At 47.1% G+C, this 18,658-nt stretch overlaps 1 protein-coding gene across 6 annotated transcripts in view; it reads right to left on the bottom strand.

Moving 5' to 3' along the window:
- Window positions 1-18,658, bottom strand: part of Stx18 (syntaxin 18) — a 101,042-nt gene that overhangs the window by 13,385 nt on the left and 68,999 nt on the right. For 5 of the 6 annotated variants that reach the window (XM_030254807.1, NM_026959.3, NM_001289535.1 and 2 more), the window contains 4 exons: window positions 17,745-17,822; window positions 17,494-17,560; window positions 8,189-8,301; window positions 3,087-3,175 (listed from right to left, as the gene is read on the bottom strand). In XM_030254807.1, the coding sequence (XP_030110667.1) occupies window positions 3,087-3,175; window positions 8,189-8,301; window positions 17,494-17,560; window positions 17,745-17,822 (347 nt within the window). The remainder of the gene's footprint in view (window positions 1-3,086; window positions 3,176-8,188; window positions 8,302-17,493; window positions 17,561-17,744; window positions 17,823-18,658) is intronic. The other variant, NM_001289536.1, reaches the window with a different exon arrangement.

Raw genomic sequence — 18,658 nt, 5'->3', positions numbered from 1 at the left:
ATGGCTCACCACATAGTGGAGGCTGCAATACTCCCTCCTGGATGAGGCTAAGTAACATAACCCAAGTGGAAGTACTCAAGGCAGCCATGGTGCAAGCACAGTATGCTAAGCAATAGCTCCCTTTACTATCTGCCTCTTAGTGGTCAACTAGACTTTCCCTCTGTGAAGGGCTTCTAGTCTAAAAAGGGCTTCTAGTTTAAAAGACACAAGTCCATTAGTAATATCTTTCTATAGAAATCCTGTTTTCAATTTACCCCTCTTTGCTAAGTTTTACAAAGAAAGACACTATTGTCAAGGCCTTTCAGTAAAAAATAAGGCAGGATGAAGTGTTCCTATTTCAAGTTGTCCAGAGAAGAAAAGTGAGGACTCAGACTCTCCCAACACCTAAGTTCTTGATATATGAATTGTGCTGGGCCTCAGGATGAAAGCGTGCCAGCTGGCTGCCTGGGTGCCATGAGCTACCTCTGGGGACACCTGCTACAGACTCACTGTATACAGGCTTAAGAAAGGCCATAGTAGTGTCTTCAAAGTTACCTCAATGAACACATCAATAAATAAAGGTGACTCTGCTTGAGTAAATGAATGGGGCACATAAGAGTAATGTGGGTTCTAAAGGACAGCAATCTTGACGTCTGACATTAGGAAACAACTGGGCTTCACGGAGCCTGCCAAAAACCTCTGCCGACTTAAGGTCCCATCCACCTGTACCATGACTTACACCTGGACAGCGATTGCACATGCAAACAACATCCCGTAGCCATTCTGCACCACCTAGAAACAGCTTCTTTGTTTAAAAGAATGAACTAAATCGCCAGTATAGGGCTTAATTTCATCCTAAGGGAAAGTTCCAAAACTCATTATGAATTATAACCACAATTTGCTAAACTACTTTCATCATAAAACCAATAATATAGTATTCCTGCCTATCATTTTTAGGATTGGGCCTTTGAATTGGGCTAGTCAGACTTTACAATATGACTCTCAGCAATTACTCCCCAACAAGAACGTCATTAGGTGAACATTAAGTAGACTGTTATAAAAAGTTTGAGACATCCTTCTGTCCCACCCACCTGCAGCAACAGAACAAAAACTAGGAAGCACTGCAGACACTGGTTATATGGCACCAACACTGCAGGCTTCACCACCAGCCTTTTGGTGAATGGTCTGGTTGGGACAGCAGGACATGAAAGATGACACCACAGACTTGGGAGAGGAACTCATCCTGATACTTGTCTTCAGCTGTGTGGCAGGCTGTGTTGAGTGGCTCTCTCTCAATCATGACTCTCCATAGCTCTGCAGGGCATCCACTCTGATGAGCTTGATGTCCACCGAGGCTCGTTTGCTTCCCGACTTACATGGACAAGTAGTGAGAGGAGGACTCACAGCTGACTGCCTGGTCCCCCAGCTCTGGTTCTCTGCCATCTCAGAAGGACTATGCCATGGGATGGCAGACACCTTGCTGTCTGCTTCCTTAGGCCTACCTTCCACAGTGCCAGTGGTGACAAATAGCATGATTTTAGCACACTCCTGTCATTATTAGTTGTCAGAGAGAATACAATCCAGCTGTATTGAAACTCATTTGTTATTTTCTGCCTCTAATGTAGCATTTCCAGGTAACACTCATGGCCCTGTCTCCTCCCTGTCTACAGTGTTTCTAGAGGATGCCCTATGGCAGTCTATATCTTCCATCATGTTCACAGCACTTCCAAGATGTCTAAAATGGAATTATCAACTCCTGCTCCCTGTGCCCCAATTCCCAGATCCATGCTTGCCCTTTTCCTGACTGTCCCAGTTAGAAACCTCTGAAGTCTCTGGTCCTCTCACATCTGTCCTTCAAGGGATAGCTCTCCATCATCAGCCCTAGGTGGCATCCTTATTGCCCTTGAGAGCAGTAAGAGTACACAGAGGTTCCAGATGAAGGCAGATGTGGGCTGAGTCCAGAGCCCTTTCCTTGGCCTTGAGGTAGCAGCTCCTTAAGCTTCCCAAATGTTTTCACCTGTTTATGCTAATTGCTTTCTGTTTCAGCCATTTGTTTCAAGCAAGGTGAAAAAGGAAGTTGAGTAAGAGACTCTGAGCATGTCACCTGGGCTGCACAGCTAACTCTGAGGAAGCAGGCATGTGAACAGGCCTTCCATACCATTGACAAGAACCTCAAGCATTTACACTACACTCATCAGTCACTGACCTATTTAGCAGCCATCCGCAATCACTGACCTGAGGCTAGGGCAATGATGGTGAGCAGCGATTCTGCTCACATGGTCCTAGCATAGTAGAGGGTACAGAATACAAGAGGTCACACTGGAGACATGATAGGAGTCAGATAGGAGTGGCGAGAAGAGCCCTTTCCAGGGAAATAGCCAGCGGCACAAACAGCTTTCTGAAAGGGAGAAGGCTAGGCCAAGGCCAGAGCCCATTCTTACTAGACAGGAGGGCTTCTGTTCACCGCAGATCCTCCAGTCTCCAGAGGCTGGGAACCCAGCTCCACTCTTATCAGCAGGGGCTTGCTGGCTCTTTGCCAAGGACAGGAGGAGATGACAAATACTGCAGGACTGAAGATCATCCAGGGAGACGAGCCTAAAATGCTCATCGTCAATGCTGCACAGCCAGGAGGCTGCCGTTTGGGAAGCTATCACCAAAACTTTGTCCCCGGAAACCACTCAGAAAAGACAAATAATAGCACTTAGCACAAGGGACAGGTCACCAGGAGGTCATCATTGTCCTGATGGTTGTTCCTGTCATCCTTCAGCCATCACCATGTTTCTTTCTATTTCTATGACTCCAGAGACTCAACTGAGTATATGCACCATCTTTGCAAACATAAGAGACACATTTAAAATGGATGCCTAGCATCCTGCTGGTGAAGACGCTTAGCAAGACCATCCAAGCTAACTTCTGTTGAAATTATGCTACCGTGAATTGACATCATGAAAAGCCTAACAGGAAGTAGGATATTAAGTGGGTAAGTGTATCTAAAATGTGTTTATACTTTTAAAGCTCAGTATCAAATTAGGAAAAGGACATTTGCACAACCTCCCACTTATTCAAAGTCTTAGGACAGGCAGTTAAAGGGAAGCAGTTAGGATTACCATCTGTATCTCTTCTGGAGACAGCTCATCTTCACCCTTGCCATCGCCCCAGGTTCCCAGTTCGGGCTGTGATTCAGCCAAAGGCTTTTCTGTTAAGAAAGGAAACAGTAAAGTGGACAAAAATAGGAAGCCACTATTTAGTCAGAACAGGCAGCTGAAGAAGCAGGCATATGAAGACATCAAAAGGAGTAGAATTCTGCAGTGTGGTCCATACTGGAGAGTTAGCTAGTGTGCAGCAGCAGCAGCTCCATGACCCATCCATGTACTACTAAGTCTTTTTCTAGGATAGCTATAGACTAAAACATGAACATTTTAATCTAGAAAATCTGTTCATGACAAGACAAGCACACAATGCCTCTTCAATAGCACAGGTGCCTTGAAAGAACTTCTGCCCAGGATGATGGGCATAGTCTACATGGAAGGAGGGCTGTCTAGGGGGAGGTACATGGAAGGAGGGCTGTCTGGGGGAAGGTAAAGGCTGCTCAGTGGGGACTATTACAAGCCTGATCCCAAAGGGGATTCTAGGTTTCTGTGTGTAGTAGTGTCCCTGGGCTCCATCACTGTTTTGCCAGGGTCTCAAAGGCAAATGCTACATCCTTTTCTTTTCCTTAGCCTCAATCAATTTCCTATTAAGCTTAGCCCTGTGGGGTGGTCAGAGTTCAAGGGGTTTTGGCCGGGAAAGCACATCAGCACAGCAGAGTGGAGAGGAGGTAGACTAGGCCCATTCTGCATCAAAGTCATGGCTACTATTAGAAACACATCTTTATCAACAGTGATCTATACCTCAGTGCAGGTGAGCCGGAGCTACAGACAAGAGAAAACATCGAGATCTCAGAGCATGCTCAGGCAGAGTGGCACTGTTCTGAGTAACTCTCTAGGTGTGAACCCATCACACTCACACCCCTATGACGTCAGACCCCTACTTGGCTTCAGTATGGTCCTCATTTCAGACTTCTCTTCCCTTCTCCTTTGAATACAAACACAAAATCAGAAACATAAAGCCCACCATAGCAGATCCAAGCATGAATTAGCTACATCAGCATGGAGAAGTTCTGTGCTCTCCAGGTGGTTCGACTGTGTGTCACCTGAAGCCCTTCTGATCTGGGCCTCAGGACTCGCCTAAAACACAGTGCTCACAGCATACTGAGCCAACCAGTCAGATCCTGATGCCCTACCTGCATCCCAGGCCTTCTGTAGTCTTGCTGCAGCCAGCCTCTGCAACCTTATTTCTTATATCTTGTGCTACTCACTAACCCTAAGGGCTCAGTGACTACACCCACGAGGGCCTCCATCACTCAAGGGCTCAGTGACTACACCCACGAGGGCCTCCATCACTCAAGGGCTCAGTGACTACATCCACGTGGGCCTCCATCACTCAAGGGCTCAGTGACTACACCCACGAGGGCCTCCATCACTCAAGGGCTCAGTGACTACATCCACGAGGGCCTCCATCACTCAAGGGCTCAGTGACTACATCCACGAGGGCCTCCATCACTCAAGGGCTCAGTGACTACACCCACGAGGGCCTCCATCACTCAAGGGCTCAGTGACTACACCCACGAGGCCTCCATCACTCTGCCCTTCAGTGTTCTTGTTCTATCTCTTCTGCCTATGGCTGTCTAAGCTTCTTTCTTAGTTGCTGTCTACGTTGCTCAGGGCTACCTCTTCCTGAGGTCCCAGGACACTCTGCTGAACTCTGTCCCCACTTTTGTTTTTCCCAGGACGCTACTTTCGTGTAGGAGCTAAAACCCTATCTTCCCCGGCAACATCGAGCTCCTCAGGGGCAGCAACCATGACTCACTAGAGAAACACATCTGAATACCCAGAAACCAAGATGGGAAAACAATTGACCACAGACATGAAGAATGCAGCCTTGCCAGGCAGAAGGTTTAAGGAAAAGGCCTTAATGCTGGAGGAGGTAGGCCAACCAGGAGCAGAAGTGTGAACTTGCTGACTAAATGACAAGTGCCAAGTGGCAGAGGGAGTATGACAGACAGTAGATCATCCCTTGCCTAGATCCATACCATCTTTTTTGGTACCAGAACATGCTCATGTGAGTGACAACTCAGGTTTCAAAAGGAAATAAATACTGAAAGGCTAAGTAAAAGACACATCCCCACAGGCTGGGCTTGAAAACTGTCACTCGCAGCATACTTAGCAGATGTCCACACACAGGAAGAAACACTTTCTACTGGCACGCTGGAAAGGGCAGACACAGCCATGTGAAGGAGAGCTGGCTGTAGGGGAGGATTTTCCCTGTCAGGATCAAGCCTGAGGTACAAAAAAGAGCATAGCCAGGAAACAGACAGCACATGAAAGCTGGGTGCAGGTCTTTCCCTGGCCTGTCTGGCCTGCTTCTCCCCTCCTCTCCACTTCCTTCAGAGGTGCACCCAGGCTAGGGCACCACACTGCCTATTTCCCAAGATCCCCCGAGCTCCTAGTCCTAAGTCTCCCTGCTCACCCCATCAATACCCTGTTTCCACCTGAACACCCAGCAGGCAGGCCCCAAAGGCCCAACACATTTAGGTATGTGGACTCGCTTCCCCCACCTTGCTGTCAGAGTGTACATGGAGCTGCACTCACCTCAGGCAGCAATGCCTTCCACCAGCTCTTCAGCCTCAAGGCTGTAAGTTTTACCAAGCTCCCATCCCACACACCCAAATGGCTGCAGAGTCCAAAATGTGACGGGAACACTCGTCACTCCATGGGGGTTGGAGGCGGTCCCCAGTGGCAGGGGTCTTGTGTCTGGGTTGTGGCAAGAGATTACTGTCCAGCCTGTCAGCTTCCATGCCACCTCTTGGCAGTGTCAGAGCTTTTTGGATATCATCCATACCATGGCCCACTCCAGCTTTGGAATGCCCAGTGGAGTCCTACCATGCTGAGCTCCAAAGGCAAACTTGAATTCAGCTGCAAACTTCATGAGGATGCCTCCCCAGCGCCTCCCCAGCGCCGTGCATGTGGCCTTTCCCACACTGGCCCCTCTGAGGCCCCTGGTCACTGGTGATGCTAGGCCCTTTAGGATGCTTATTTGTCACACAGATGTTCTTAAGAAACTGCCATCCCCTCTGGTTTTAGGGATTTTGCATTTGATTGTGTGTGTTTTCTTAACTTTTAACAATCAACTTTGGTTTGTTTGTTTGTTTGTTTGTTTGTTTTCTAAAGACACACAGAGAGGAAGGATGTGGTGTTGGGTAGGTGAGCAGGAGCTTAGAGGAGTCAGAGGAGGGGAGACATGATCAGAATATACTGTATTAGAATTTTTTTCAATTAATAAAGAAACCACCATTCAGATCCTTTGCCATTTCCAGCTGGGTGTGTTTTTAGCTTTCAGTTGAAAAGCCTGTGTGTCCACCCATGTGGATGGAAGTGCATCATCAGATTCTGTGGGCTGTCTTTGCATTCTCTTGGTCTCCTTTGAATGCAAGCCCCATGACTAGTGCTGATCTCCGTGCTCCCATGTTTAACAGCCACAGTGATGCTCAGTGAGCACCATGAGCGTAGGGCCCAGGGGCTCTTGTCCACATGTGCTCTGTTTCCTGTACGCTGCTCACAACTGCTCACAGCTCAACCAGTCAGAAGACAACTTTCTGATCATGTGGAGTCCAAGGCTGAGCATAGGAACACCACCACTCTCCTCACCTTCACAGGCACCACAGTGGAAGGGCGCTGGCATATGGACCTCCCTCACTTGTTTCCCTATGAGCCCAAAGAAGAGCCATTTCCACTAACTATGAAGTTCCAAGGCCTGGCACCACATGCAGTGTAGGTTTGAGGTCAGCAGTATAATTGGGTATCTTTCCATGAGATGCACTGTCTCTAGGCCCTCAGGCAGCACTGGCTTTTCCTGCTGTCACCAGCCTGAGTAGGTGAAAGACTGACTGTGGCTGCTGCATCCAGCTTCAGTAAATGGAGTTAGGATGCCCATCTTGTCCTCTGGGGAGCTGTGCCCATGGGACTGTGGGAAAGCCCTGGGCAGGCACAGAAGTAAACAGAGCCCCTGCATACTGCACCTCAGCAGCTCTGAGCCAGGAATAGGCTGAGGCTGTGCAAACAGAACCACCCACATGGAAGGCTGCTGTGCTTCTTCAGTGCTGGACTTTGAGCTGTTATATAACTTCTCTGACTCTTAGCTTCCTCGCCTATTAAAATACTCACAAAAGCACACACCCCCAAAGATCCAATGCAAGTCAGGCCTGTCACTCAGTCAGGATGTGTGGAACAATGAAAGGCTCCAAAAGTGCTGTTCCCACTGCACAGGGGGCCTCTGGCATCCTCCAGGGTGGTGAGCCATGATGCGTGCATGTGGAACACGTATGAAATGCAGGGAATCATGAGAGAGAGGTGGGCTTGAGAGCCAGGCCACACACCAGTGAGTCTTGGACCAGAGAGTATTTAAGAGCTTTCACCCTGGAAAAGTAGCCTGGGCTCTGAGCCTTTCTGGGTCTTCTAAAGAAAAGAGGCTATGACCCTCCAGTGGTCAGACACAGCAGAGAAAACATTCAGGCAGGCCTCACAGCTTCAGTGAGCTGCTAGGCAGTGAGCGGTGCCACACGAAACCTGCTTGCTTGCTACACCGTATGCAGGGATGCAGTGCATCCCTAGCCAGAGGTGCATGGACTGTACACATAATGAAGCAGTCCGTGACATTCTGATTTGATGCAGACTAGGCATTTCTTTGGCATGGATTGTCAGGAACATCACTGTCTGTGATGACAAGCAATACAAATCCATCCTTGCATCTTATCCCAGGAGCTGCCTGGCTGTGGAGACCCCTGAGAAAGCACGCTCCATGCTGGGGTAGTGTAGCTGCCTGCCACCAGTGCAGACTTCCATTGTGGAGGCTTACACCTGTCTTTAGCAGGAAGGCTCAATGGCGCCTCCTCGGTCTCCACCCAGCAGGAACACAGGACAGCAGCCCTTCTTCAGAGTCCACGTGAATGTGTGGCCCTCAGACTGAGCACTGCTGCCTCTCAGCTGCTTCTGCTTTAGGCGTCTATGCTCACCACCCCGGGTCAGGAACCGCTGCTGCCTCTCTGCTTCGTATTCCTGCGGACAGGTCAGAAGGAAGACGCGCAACGCAAGACTTTTATCCTGAGTCATACCTGGCAGCTCCTCAGCAGCAGGCTTTCCTTCAGAGTCCTGGGAAGCGTTCTGAGGGGCTTTCTCAGATGTGGAGTCTTTCCTCTTGGTATGTGGCTCAGGTTCCAGCTTAGATCTAAAGACAAGACTTGGAAGTTATTTATTTTACTTCCCAAACAGGATCCCTTTCTGACAACAGAGAGGGTCACGTGTGACTTGTGCACTTTTGCTCTGGCCCCTCTACTGGGTTCTAAGAGTCACACGGACACATCCCAGCTTCGTGGGAAGGTACCATGTTGACAGTACATGGCCTTCTGCATTCGAGCCACAGCCCAGTGCTTAGTATCTGCATACACCGAGGTTGCCCTGGAAAAGGACAACATACCAGGAAGTGGGTGTACAGTAAGCAGTACTTCTATACTAATTCAAAAATACTGCCAAAGACACTCACATACACACGTGCTGCACGTACGTGAACACGTGCAGTATCTTGAAATAGTTTAACTATGAAAGTACAAGTCTTTAACAGCCAGTTGAGCCAGGAAGCTCTGTGTTAAGCTTCCTTCTCACCTCTTCCTATACACCTCTGCCCACAATGTGGTCTCCTTTCCCACCATAGGGTACACAGTCATGTCTGCTACTTAAGAGATCTTCACAAGCTTTCTTCAAGTTTTAAAAATGTGAACTTAAGTATTACTTCTTTTTTATCACTAGTAGGTGCACATGTGTGCCTGCAGGCATGCAGTGCAGGTACGGAGCTCAGAAGACAACCTTTGTCTATATGTCTTCTCTTTCTACTTTGCTGAGGTAGGTCCCTCTCATTTCTCTGGGAACTTCCAGGTGGTTTCCTGTCTCCCCCTCCCATCTCACAGCAGGAGCACTGAGACCACACCTCCCATCTCACAGCAGGAGCACTGAGACCATACCACCCATCTCACTGCAGGAGCACTGAGACCACACCTCCCATCTCACAGTAGGAGCACTGAACCACACCTCCCATCTCACTGTAGGAGAACTGAGACCACACATGTGTGCTACAGAATCTTCTTTTTCTTTTCCTTTTATAAAACATGGATTCTGAGGATCAAACTCTTAGGCTGATGCAGAAAGTGCTTTTATCTACTCAACCATCTTGCTGCCATGCCCCGTTCCTCTGTGCGTGTGTGTTGCACACAGGTTTAGTCACCCATATGTTCATGTCTAGAGGCCAGAGATTAATGTTAGGAAATTTCCCTTAGAATTCCCTGCCTTATTTTTATTGTTGTTAGTTTGTTTTCATTATGTTGCTCTGGCTGTCTTGGACTCACTTTGTTGATCTGCTTGCCCCTGCTCCCTGAGTCCTGGGATTAAAGGTGTGTGCCGCCATACCTGACTTCCATTTATTATTTGCGTTCACTGTTTCCTGGCTGGCCAGTGAACCCCAGTGCTGAGATTACAGGTGAGTGAGTACCAGCATGCCCAGGCCATACATGAGAGTTAGGTAACTGAACTCTGTCCTTACACTTGCACAGCAAGCACTTTACCCCCAAGCCATCTGTCCAGGCCCCAGCATACACAACAAGCACTCCCCTGTTCCTCTGCATGCACTTGTTCCTCTTTGGAGTAGGTCTGTCTGTGTGAGTTGTGTGCTGCTCAGCCAGATTAGTGTCTGCATGCAGTGCTAGCTGAGATCTGCAAAGAGGCCCCTAAAGGGACCATGCATTTACTGAGTGTATGGCTTCAATGAGTGAACCTTTGTGGTAGGGCTAGTGTAAGAAAGGCCCTTGAAATGGCCATGGGGACCTTGGTCCTTCCCTTCTCTTTGTTCTCCAACTGTGTTGCCATGAGGAAAACAGGCTTCGTTTGTAATGTACTGTATCACCAGGGCCAAGCAAAGTATAAGCAGAAACTTCTGAAACTTTGACCCCAACAGACCTTCCCCTTCTGACTTCTATTTTTTATTTTAGTTTATTTTCTGGAGCCAGGGTAATCCTGGCTAGCCTAGAACTTGCTATGGGACTAGGGTAGCCTTGAACTCAAGAGACCTGCCTGTTCCTGCCATCTGAGTGCTAGATTAATGGCAGGCACCACCACGACTGTCCTCCTTTTAAGTTGACTGTCATGGGAATTTTGTTAGAGAGATGGGAATCTAACTAACACAGTTCAATAAACACATGTTGAATGAATACTTTATAAATATGAGTAAAACGCTAACAGAGGAGAAAATTGATTATAAAATAAGGTGCTCTAGAGCCAAGCAAAGCACCGCATGACTATAGTCCAAACACTCAGCAAACGGATGCAGGAGGATTGTAGGTAGGAGTTATATGTCAACCTGGGTTACAGTGTGCAGCCCTCCTCAAAAAAAATCACTCAATCACCAAAATAAAACAACAGACATCATAACAGCTTTACCCAAACTTATATGAAAATATACAAATTATAGGCAGGTGCTGAAAAGATCTCTGATAGTCTCCACCTATAGGCCAAGTGGCCTGTGAGTAAAAGCATAAAGTCAATGCCCACTGCCTGGACCTGGCTTACACACCACTTAGTGTTTGCCGAGCACCTAGGATGTACTACGTTCTTCTTTAAGCATCTTATTGAGGGTAAATGTAGACAAACTTACTCAGCTTTAAACCTCTTTCTAAAAGGTACTAGTATTCAATGACCTTTTCTATAAAGAAGGTAACTGAGGTCACATGGTAGCTAGGCTGAAACAAGACATCAGGGTCCCAGCTCCAGAGTCCATGTTTTGTCAATTCCATGAAGAAAGTCTCTTTAACCAACATTGACAGAACGAGTGGATATTTATATAGAACAGATGCTTATTAATGCACTCCAGAGCCTGACTAGACAATGCACAAGGAAGGAGACAATTGTCAGCAGCAGAAACCTTACAAAGGACCTGTGTCAGGGCACAGAAGGAACTCCTACACAAATTAGCAAACAGCAAATGACTGAAAAACAAAGTGTGGGAAAGACTTGAATATTCTGAAGAAAATATAGAAATCACCTCTAAGCACACATGAACAGGTGATTAACGCAAAGCAAAGCCACAGTGAGGTGGTCCTGCATGCCCACAGGCAGAGTTAAAGTATGTTTGATCCACACCAAATCCTGGGAGATGAGAATGAACCACAACCTGGCAGAGCTGGGTGGGATGTCAAAGCTGCTGCCACCGAAAGCTTGGCACCATTTCTCACTGAATCCAAGAGTGTCTTCACTGTAACGAAGCAAACCCACTTTGAGGTGCTTCCCAGAGAGAAAGGGAAAGCTATGTCCACATGGAACTGCCAGCAGTCACAGCAGCCTTTCTCTACAGAAAACACTCGGGACAACCCACATAGACCAACGCAGTAGGGAAAGCAATGGTGTGTGCACACAGGGCAACGTCCTCAGCAGCAGAGGGCAAACCACAACCACTGAGCACAGTTAAGTTTGTAAGACATGTTTAGAAAGAGGAAGGGCCACATAAAAACGACTAAGGGCAGGAAGAAGGGCTCAGGGCACAGTGCTCACTGAGTGCCTATGGCCCTGGGTTTGATCTCAGTACTGTAAAACCAACTCAAAAGAGACCTTTTAAACATTACGTGTATTAGTATAATTATAAAATGAAATACTGCTTAACATTTTGTGTCAAATTAGTTTTACTAATTGCTAAGCAGACGCTGACTCCATGGATCGCTGGACATGGCAATCTGAAACACATACCACAAATCCTACTTTAAGAGTCTGGGTCCTGAAGTCACGAGCTGAGTAGCCACCATGAAAAAGACATTCGATAATGAGGTGTGGATACAACCATGGGTTTGATTCTAGACTGCACCTTACTTGCTGTGTGCAGTGACTGTGGATATATTTCATTCTCAGCATCTAGAAAATGGGGAAAACTCTGTCTTTAAGGTACTTATAAAGATGAAATGAGATCACCCAATAGGAAGTGCCTAGGACCCAGCTCCACCTGGTTCCTTATCGATAAAGCTACTTTCGATGTTTTTCACCCCAATCCCCAACCCAGGGCCCATTCTGGCTTTTCTTCCTTCAGCTTTTGGGACAGTGAGCAACCTGGGTCCTAAGAGCCTCACTCCTACCACTCAGACTTTGTTGCAAAGATTAAACAACAGTAGCAGCTATCACCACTCACTAGGCTACAGCCTGCTTCCCTCCTCTGGCTTTCACTCCAGCTGTCTTCAATGAGGCCAGTAGAAACCCCTTCAGAGCAGCTGCTGTTCTCTTCAGACACAGCCTGCCATTCTGCAATCCTTCCCTTGTTTCCTGATACAGTACAGAAATGTCCTTGGCTCATTTCAGTTTCCTTAATCCAGCCTAAGAATAGGCTATTTCTCCAGAAAGCCTGGTCCCTCAAACTAGAAGTGGTACTTTGAAACCAACACGTGTGTGTGTGTGTGTGTGTGTGTGTGCGCGCGCACGTGCTTGTGCATGTATGTGTTGCTACTATGGTATTATTGCTAACAGGCCTTCCCAGTGGACAGATCTAGAAAACCCACATTGTGCATGGTCACACAGACACACACCACACTGACTTCCAGACTGAACTGTGGGAACTGTAACTATTCTAACCCCTATTACAAGGTCTAAGCATCCTGGCCTTTTCTCTTTTCAATACAATGAGAAAGCTGGCTTTCTACACTTTCTGTATCAGCTCAGTTCTAGTAGCACTCCTCCTCCTGGAGAGGATATACTCATCTTTGCAGGCCTCTCACTGTCTCTCTGACTGCATGCCCTCCCTGATACCCTACCCTGGGCAGCAGGGCTCCTCACCACCACAGACACTCACCTTTACCCCTACACATCTCCTGGTTTCACAACTGCTTGGTTCAGGAAGGGGATGGGCTGCACTGTCTCTTGACTGAACGTTTCATTTAATGCCCATCACCCTGGAGTCTAGCAGTGCCAGTTTTCAATGTAAAATAAATAAAGGGCTGCAGAGAAGCAGACAGAGACAAAATTGAACACTTTTTGAAGGTGATAAAAACAGATTCTAATTATACCCAGAATGTCTACTGAAATCCTCAGGGAAATTACAAACTAGCTAGCTAATGGCAACCTGGGAGGGGGAGCAATTTTAAAAAAAAGTCACCACAGAGATCCGTTTATTCCCCTGATTCACTTCAGTGTACTTTTCAAACTAAAGGCCATATATTATCTAGCTGTGATCAACACAGGTCCCTGGCTTTGAAAAGTCTTGGAATTATATTTGAAATTGTAAAAGAACAAAAAAGAAACAGATAGATTTTATTGGTTTTGAAGCAAAAAAAAAAAAAAAAAAAGTATGAAAGCAAACATAAAAATCACCCAGAAGGGCTGCTGTCTTTTACAAACCAACACAGAGGGCAGAGAACTCGCTACAAACATCCCAGTGCCCTAGTCCAAAGTGGCACCTGAGTGACAGAGACCTCTGTGTGACGGGGAGGGTAGAGTCAGTCCACTCTACCTAACGCACCTCCACACTCACCTGACAGGTATTTATTGGGTATCTACCACATACTAGGGAATTTCTTTATTAAGTAAGTGTTCCTAAAGTGTGGTCCACAGATTAGTGCCAGTTTTCACGATGCTTACTGCTGGTCTGCCACAGGGCTAAGTACAAAACACGGAGCAAGCATGCACAGAACTCCGACAGTGCCTTTGTCTCACTGAACATGGTATAGAGTAGCTTCGTGTCATTTGACTACTGTGACAGGCCACCTGGGACACAGCTGTGACTGTGTCATGAACAGGAGACTATACATCAGTCCCTGGTGGACTGCAAAGACTACAAAAATGTGGCCCTTCACATTAGGGGGGTTGGTCTAAGCCAGGGTTAGCACAGTGAAAAGACAGATGGTGAATATTTTAGGCTCTAACTCACATCCTTCTTGTTTGGTTTACAGAGCTCTTAAAATACAATAAACCATGCTTAGTTGAAAGGCCATACAAAAATAGTTTAAAGTCTAGACTTGGCCCATAGGCCAGTCCACAACTTCTCCTTGGCAACAAACACGGTCCCCATCGTAGACAGTAGATGAGGCAAAATCACCACTGTGGTCCTCGTATCACATAGCGTCTCTGCCTTTCCTCATCTCCCTTTCGGTCACCACCAGCATTCCAAACACTGGCAGCATCCCCAGAACTCTTACTATGTGCAGGATCTAAGGCAGGGGCTGGCAACAGGCTGACAATCCTGCTGAGGAGAGAGGGTGGAGTCATACATGACACTCTTTAAATCTGAGGTCAGTACATGAAGAGGTGCATCACATGAGACCTGCTATCTTCTATAAAAGGTAAGAAAGGTAGCCTGATCTTCCTCCTCTGTACTGACAGCAGGCAACACATACAGAGGATGTGAGGGGCCTGTGTGGCTGCAGATCATGGCAGTGCTTTTTGGTGTGTGTTGGTCTGGACTGAGGAAGGGCCTGCTGCTCCCTGTACGAAGGCATCATCAGGGCACACAGCCCATGTAAACAGAAATCTGGAAAAAGAGCATCCCTCCAGTCCAACAATAGACTACACTGTCCAAGTAAGCTGTACTTGGGCCACCAACACGTCTTCTGAATACCTTAGAAAGTCATCTTCAGCAACTGTGGTGGTGAGACATGTTAATACCATAGCTTCATGCTAGAGTTATGAATTTAAGCAGGGTCTACGGAGTTATTCACTCTTGACCTTGTTTTGTAATGGGCTCAGTATTTGAAGAAGCTACAACCTTCAACAAATAGCTTCCATTCTTAGATCTCCCTTGAGACAGAGAATGCCCCTAAAAGTTTCTGCTCATACAAACACTGTCCCAGAAAAGTGAAGGGTTTGACTAAATGGCCTGGACCCTGCAAACCTCAGAGCCAGGTCAGCTGGAAAGCACAAACAGCACCTGACATTCACTGGACATATGAAAGGCACCTCTGCACCAGCAGACAAGGGTCTCAGCCTAGTCCTGATTCTCATGATACACAAGCTGTTTTTCTGGAGAGAACATGGTTCTGATAGCTCAGATGTTTCATGAGAGTGCATGCCACCAAAGCATGAGATGGCCATTTCAGCTTCAATCACCCAAAATACCAGAGATTTAAGGAGATCAAGAGGAAAAGAGGTGGATTTAAAACTCACTGGGGATGGATGACGGAGCCACTTGTGCCAATGCTACATCCAATATTGTTGCACATAGCTTTTACTCTGTAAAATCAATGAGCCAGGAGTGAGCAGCCATGCCCCTTTGGATGTCTCCTTCACTCAGGTACCAATGGCTGAGAATGGACTTTGTAGCAGGCTCTGATCAATGCATTGACAAAAAAGAGTGGTCTCCACCTCCAAAAAATTTATATTCTTGCAGGAAAAAAAGTGGGGAGGTGGGATTATCAAGGGTAGTTATCCCTCTCTAGCTAGAGGCAACATGGAACAGGTACCATTGTCAGCTCAGAATGACAAATGCCATCAGGGTAGATGAAAACAGGTACCTCTAATAACAGTGCTATCACTTACAGACAATATAGTCACTGTAGAGAAGTGCAGAGTGGTCTGCTGGGAATACTTCTGGCTTAATGAGCAAAGTACTTTCAGCAATGTGAAATAAGAGCCCTTTGGTATGATAGAAAGATCTCTACTCTGTGAGAACAAAAGCTACCACATAATATCATCTGCACTCTTAAGACATTACAGTGGGCAATCAAGCTGTACCTCGACAGGTATGTTTTCCTTCACCATACAAATGAGACTACAGAATATGAGCAGCTAGACTCCTTAATCAACTTCTTAACGACAGTCATTAGCAACCCAAACAGAACAGTAGTGAGAACCACCTCGTGACAATGGCGAACACTCTGCTCATTGGCCTCCTCAAAGGACTGGGATGGTGCCATGAGCTGAAACACAACGGTGGCTGAGCCCCGCTGCCGTGTGTGTGTGTGTGTGTGTGTGTGTGTGTGTGTGTGTGTGTGTATGTGTGTGTGTTGTACCTGACTGTAAACAACAAAATGGGAGCCTACTAAGAAGGGAGGCACAATACTCCTGGCAGCAGCTGGAACACTACAGGGGACAGGTGACATTTGAGTTGGGGCTAGAAGGATGACAGAATTGTGTTCACAGGAAGGAAAAGCAAAGCCCCTTTAGAACAAAGTCGCACAAGGCTTGCAGAGCAGAGGAGCTGGGGGCTGATTCAGAAACAAAAGCTATGATAGAAACACTATAGCCTTCAATCTGCCATATTTCACCTTTATGAGACCTGGGCACAAGGGGGCATAAAATTACAACTACATGTATGTTTTAAGCAGATGTCTTGTGTCTAAAGATGAGAAAAGAACAAGAAAGAAGTCAGAGTGGTGAGAAATGCCAGTACCCACATCTGGGAGGCTGAGGTGGTATGACCTGAGTTCAGGGCCTACCTGAGAAGTACAGAGACTGCCTCAAAAAGCTAAAGAGCAGAGGGCTGCTCCCCCAAGGTCTTCTGCTTAGGGTAATGCTGTACATTTCTCATCTGACTGACATCAGTGTGGACTTCAGAGGAAACTTCTCCTTAAAAGCAAGACTAAGGCCGAATGAGCCTCAGCCTCCTTTTGTCTCTACCTGCAACAGCTCGGCAGACATGCCTCTCCTCCCTGGGGACTGTGACAGCCAGTGACTGGTCACCTTACCATACTGACAGATGACAGACATACATCACCAGAGTCAGGCCTGCTCCCCTGGGTCCTGCCTTGGCAAACTGGCCGCCAACCATGCCAAAAAGGGTTTTGGAGTAGAGGGAGGGGTGGGTTCAATACACACAGAATCCTGAATACATTCTGTCATACTGTCATACAGGGGAGCACTGGTCACTGTGAAAACCCTTTTTTTGGAAAAACTTTCAAAGATGGAGTTATGGGGGCAGAGACCAAGGTCAAACAGCGCCAAGTGTCCCACTTCATAGGGATATTAAGGAACAGGGTGGGAAGCTGGGTAGATGGCACACACCTGTAACCCCTGCACTCTGAATGTGGAAGCACAGAAACAATGGGTTCAATGGCAGTTTAAAGCCAGTGTGGACTATAGAACCAGATTGTCTCCTTACTACTCCCAACAAAAAAAGAAAGAGGAATTGGTGAAGGCTCAATACCGGTTCAGCTGCCATGAGACTATGGGGCTTGCTAACCCGCTGAACCTCAGCATCCTCAGAAAATGAAAGAGAGGACCTGCTCATGGGCTGCTGTGGGCTAACAGAGTTGACTAGCACCACCTAGTAGACAGTGTATGCTCAGCTCACTCGTGCTCCTCAGTGTATGGCAGCACGGGTGAGAACGGCACAGAGCAGCCAATAGGGCTGGAGCTTTACGAGCTCTGGTTGCCATTGCTGAGGAAGAGCAAAGGCAGCAATACTCACAGTCTTTTCTTGTCCACCACGCGCTTCACTCGGATGGCTCTTTGTTCAGAGTAAAGCTTACACACTCCTGTCGAAGCAGAAAAAAAAAAAAAAAAAAAAAAAAAGAAGAACAGAGACCATTTAAAATGGCTTCGTAGGCAAAGGTATCATTAAAACTAATGAGACACTATGGTCTTCAGCTAGCAAAGCTCCATTCTAAATTGCATCTCTTATGAAATACCACATTTGACCTTTAGAAGAAAATGAAATACTTTTTAAGTAATCGTCAACGAAATCCAAAACGGCAGTCCTGTGTTCCTTCACTTGCTGGGAATGTATCTCCTTGTGGGCTGTAAGAGAAAAGGACAGCACTCAGGTCTGTGCTCAAGGACCCGACAGAACAGTCAGCTTCCCCAGAGCGCTTCAGTGAAAGCATGTTCAAAAGCACAGCTATAAAACAGCCTCATGTCAAGTGAGACTACATTTTTAAGAGTAAGATTTATTGGGTTCACCAGGTGAGAGATTAAACCCATAGAAACTGCAGTCAAATAATTTATAGCTTATTACAGCCCCGGGGGAGCAGAGCTGATCCAGCGCCTTCCGGAATGCTGACCTGGCTGTATTAACAGCATCCAATGCCCAGGCTCACCTTCAAGTGACATGCTTAAATCACACGTGCTAGAAACCCAGACGCCTTCCGCCTGAGTTGCTTTTCAGCTTACAGTGGCTGCTTTCTCCCCGTAGACACTGAGTGGCACTATCCATACTATGCTGCTCTCTGAGAACCTTTCCCATTGATGAGCTACAAGGACGCGCTACCACCCAGAAGGCTGTGGCAGCTCCTATAGTAAGATACCGCTGTTGGTGGAGGGGCTGGGTGCCCCGGGTGCGGGCATGATGATAGGACATCACAGAGCTACCTCAGGTGACCACTGGGGTTCAGAGGCAGTATGTAGTCTAAAGTCACATAAATGCCTAACTAATGTCCTTAAGAGTATGGGGTACAGGTTATGTTTTTACCAGAGGACTATAACCTGGGACTACTCACATAATGATCTAGGGGCTTTGCAATGCTGGACACAGAAAACTGAATTTTGTATGTTGCATATTTTTCTGACAAGCAGACTTCCCTGGTGGCTGATAGTGTTCTTTCAGAAGTTTCTCCAGCAGAAGTCTCTGCCATGGG

The sequence above is a fragment of the Mus musculus genome, chromosome 5, assembly GCF_000001635.26.
Source record: "Mus musculus strain C57BL/6J chromosome 5, GRCm38.p6 C57BL/6J".
Taxonomy (NCBI): Eukaryota; Metazoa; Chordata; class Mammalia; order Rodentia; family Muridae; genus Mus; species Mus musculus.
This window is presented reverse-complemented; position numbering and strand designations above follow the sequence as displayed.